Source organism: Lipotes vexillifer, unplaced genomic scaffold (genome assembly GCF_000442215.2).
Source record: "Lipotes vexillifer unplaced genomic scaffold, Lipotes_vexillifer_v1.1 scaffold371, whole genome shotgun sequence".
NCBI classification, from domain to species: domain Eukaryota; kingdom Metazoa; phylum Chordata; class Mammalia; order Artiodactyla; family Lipotidae; genus Lipotes; species Lipotes vexillifer.
This window is the reverse complement of record NW_006786304.1, coordinates 3,783,114-3,786,383: the sequence shown is the minus strand read 5'-3', so window position 1 is coordinate 3,786,383 and position 3,270 is coordinate 3,783,114. Positions and strand designations below refer to the sequence as shown.

Below are 3,270 nucleotides of genomic sequence, written 5' to 3'. Positions count from 1 at the left end.
GACTCACCTAAACCCGTCTTCCCTGTTTGTTTTTAAATAGCATCCACCATCCAAAAAACACCAATTTTATTTGTCCATCACATTACTGCTCCTCGAACCTGGGACGTGGGCCTCATTCACTGCTGAGGCCTCAGCACCCAGCAGGGCCTGCACACTCTAACAGCAGTCCCACTTCACCGGGCTGTTAGAATGAGTAGAGTCAGTCAATAAATGCACCATCCTACTAGTGTTTTCCTGGGGTGGGGTGGGGTCTGTGCCCCCCGGGCCCAGGGCCTGGCTATAGCCACTTTCTCAGCAGGGCTGGGCTACCAGTTTATTTGATGCTGGAGGTGGTGAGAGGGGCAGCTTGCCCCAGCGTGCCTCAGCTCTTGGAGTAACGCCTCTGCAGAGATTCCCGGTAGAAGCGGAAGACATGCTGGGAGGCAGCCTGGGCTGCAGCCAGGCACTGCTGGAGCTGGGAAGGGAGAGGGGCTTAGTGCTGCGGGCCCAGGCCTGCGCCCACACGTGTGACAGGCCCCACCTCCCTGTTCACCGGGAGCCCCGCCCCCCAAGGGGAGGCAGGTGGAGCAGGGATTTACTCCCAGTGCATTTCCTTTCCGCACTTCGTGGGCTCCTTCAAGGGGAAGAGGCCTCAGGGGTCAGGTTCCAGCAGCTCCAGGCCCTCAGACCAAAGGCATCAGGCATCCTGACCCCTGGATGTGACCCCAACCTTGTTGAGCTCCGGGGCCAGACTGAAATTTTAGAGCCACAGGCCCTGTGACTCCAAATAGTCTTAAAAGCCATGGAACCTGAGACCCCAAATCTTTACTGTCTTGTATACCTGGATTCACGGGAGGGCCAGGTGGGAAATATTCTTGGAGACCATTTGGTCCAACAGGTGCCAAACTCTGTTTTTCAGACACCCTGAGTTCTGGGGTGCACAGCTCTGAGCTGGAAGCTGGGAGGCCTCCAGGTGCCCCCATCTCTTGATTTCAACCTGTGCCCCTCTTCTCATAAATTGGTCTTCCCTTTAAAGTTCTCACAAAGGTTTCTATGGCTACAAAGTTTGAAAACTCCCATTTACAGAAGGGATGCAAGGACGGGGCCCTCCTTAAGCTTCCTAGGATTGGGACAGGACCTCATGTCAGGTGGGTGGGAAGGATCTGGCATTCACCCCCAATTGCACACTGGTACCTCAGCATCAGAGTAGAGCCCCTTGGTGGTGGACATCAGCAGCTTCCGTTCCACGCTGTCAAGTGCAAAGGTCAGGACTGCCCGGGCCTCCTAGGGATGAGCGGTACAAGGTAGGGGACCTGGGACTCTCTCCTCAGACACAATCTTAGCTGGTCCCTGGTCCCAAAGAGGGGGCTTGCTTTTCACTCACGTATCAAGTGTATTTTTTTTCTTTTTGATCTACATACCACCCCTTCCCTGCTTCCTTGAGTAATCGCTACCCGTGCCAAATTCCACCACATGCTTCTGACGGGGGCTTCAGAGCACAGTATCCTGTGCCACAGGGGCAGCAGCCGCAGTGCCGGTCATTCCCCGGTGCCTCCCATCTCCCTGCAGTGCTCTGTACCCCTGGGGCTGGAAGCCAGCAAACTGTATTTCCCAGATTCCCCTGCCAGTTAGGTTCTATCAGGAATCTGGTGGGAGACTGGGAGGGAGGAGAGAGCATCCTGGTCCTCATTGCAGCAGGAGTTTGGAGTATATCACCTGCCACAGGAGGCATGGAGATGGGGTGGGTTCTGGACTTCAGCAGCCAGGGCAAAGCCAGACCATCTCTGTGCATCTAGATCTGACTGCACCAGTGTCTCCGCCAGTACAGAGCAGGAGCTGGCTTCTGGCTTCTAATCTCTGGGTGTCCTCCCTTCCTCCCTTTTGCTCCTTCAGCTCTTCCAATATGGTTGTAACTAGTTCCCTGCATGAAATTCTGTCTGAAATCCCCCAAGGGGTTTCTGCTTTCACGACTGGATGTGACTGAGCAGATAACTGGGAATAACCAGAACCCTAGGACACTGTGACCTTGAGCCAATGAAGAAAAAACTCTTTCCTCCTTTGCTTTTGTTTTTGAACCTCTTAAAATCTGTTCCCTTTTTGCTTCAGCAGGTTAGAGTTGGGTTTCTAGCACTTGCCCAGATGAACAGGGCAGAGCTTGCCAGCTGAGACTGAGGTGGTACAAGCCAACTGTTTTGGAAAAGTGAGGCCTAGAGGAGAGGCAGAGTGTCTGCCCAAGGCCTTTTACCACCCTGCCCTTCATACCTACCTTTTCTTGCTTGGCTGTGGGGTCCAGCAGGAGGGTCCCATCAGAGTCCAGAGCACAGGTGACCCCACAGAAGAGGGCCCGCATGGGCACACCTGCGTCCACCAGTGCCATGCAGGCGGCATTCAGGCAACAGGCCAGGAGCTGAGTGCCACAGGCAGTGGTTAAGAGTTTCTTTTTTTTCTTCCTTTTTTTTGGCCGCACTGTGAAGCTTGTGGGATCTTAGTTCCCCAACCAGGGATTAAACCCAGGCCCTCAGCAGTGAGAGAGCAGAGTCCTAACCACTGGACCACCAGGGAATTCCCAGGTAAGAGTTTCTACTGGAGGGCTGGTCAGCAGAACATATCCATGCCTCCATTCACCCTGCCAGTGCCTGTAGCAGACATCACTAATTGATCACAGAAAGGCAGAGTAGTTCTGGGATCAAGTATCCTTGGGTTCCAGACCTGAATTTGCCACCTCTAAGCTGTGTGACCTTGAGCAAGTTATGTATTCCCTCTGAGCCTCAATCAGGGATCATAATGATATTCAACAGATATGCACCTTCAGGGAAACGGAGGGCAGAAGCCTTCCAAGATCACACAAGTAGGCAGTGGCAGAGCCAGGCCTGGAGCTGGGGTATCTAGAGCATGCAGTGCTACCAGGCGATAGACGGGCAGGGTGACAGAGGGCGGGGTCTGTGTCCTCAGGGAACCCACAGTCCAGGGGAGAGGTGTGGCCCTGGCATAGTGCAAGGTGAGCACAGGCCTGAGTCAGACAGGTGGCCCCACCTCAGTTTCCTCAAGTCTTTCCTCCCCAGGGCCCAGCTTCACAATCAATCAGTCCCACCTCTGCCACTGACCCTCCATTGCCTCCCCTCTGTGAAATGGGTTCACAACAGTCCTCCTTTTCCCTCATCTGTGAAGTGTCTGCCCAACGCAGGGCCATGCACCTGCAAAGCCATCTAGAAATGCCCGGTTCTGGTCCTTGACCTCTACCTTTCTCTACCTCTACCCAAACCACAGCGATCCTTCAAGGCTGAGCTGCTG

General features: G+C 54.3%; 1 protein-coding gene across 1 annotated transcript in view; it reads right to left on the bottom strand.

Annotated features, from left to right (window-relative positions):
• Positions 1 to 324: 324 nt before the first annotated feature.
• The window catches only part of EXOSC5 (exosome component 5), an 8,046-nt gene continuing 5,100 nt past the window's right edge, over positions 325 to 3,270 (bottom strand). The window contains exons 4-6 of the mRNA XM_007458615.1: positions 2,246 to 2,386; positions 1,174 to 1,263; positions 325 to 454 (exon numbers count right to left, since the gene is read on the bottom strand). Of these exons, the coding sequence (XP_007458677.1) occupies positions 362 to 454; positions 1,174 to 1,263; positions 2,246 to 2,386 (324 nt within the window). The 3' untranslated portion in view covers positions 325 to 361. The remainder of the gene's footprint in view (positions 455 to 1,173; positions 1,264 to 2,245; positions 2,387 to 3,270) is intronic.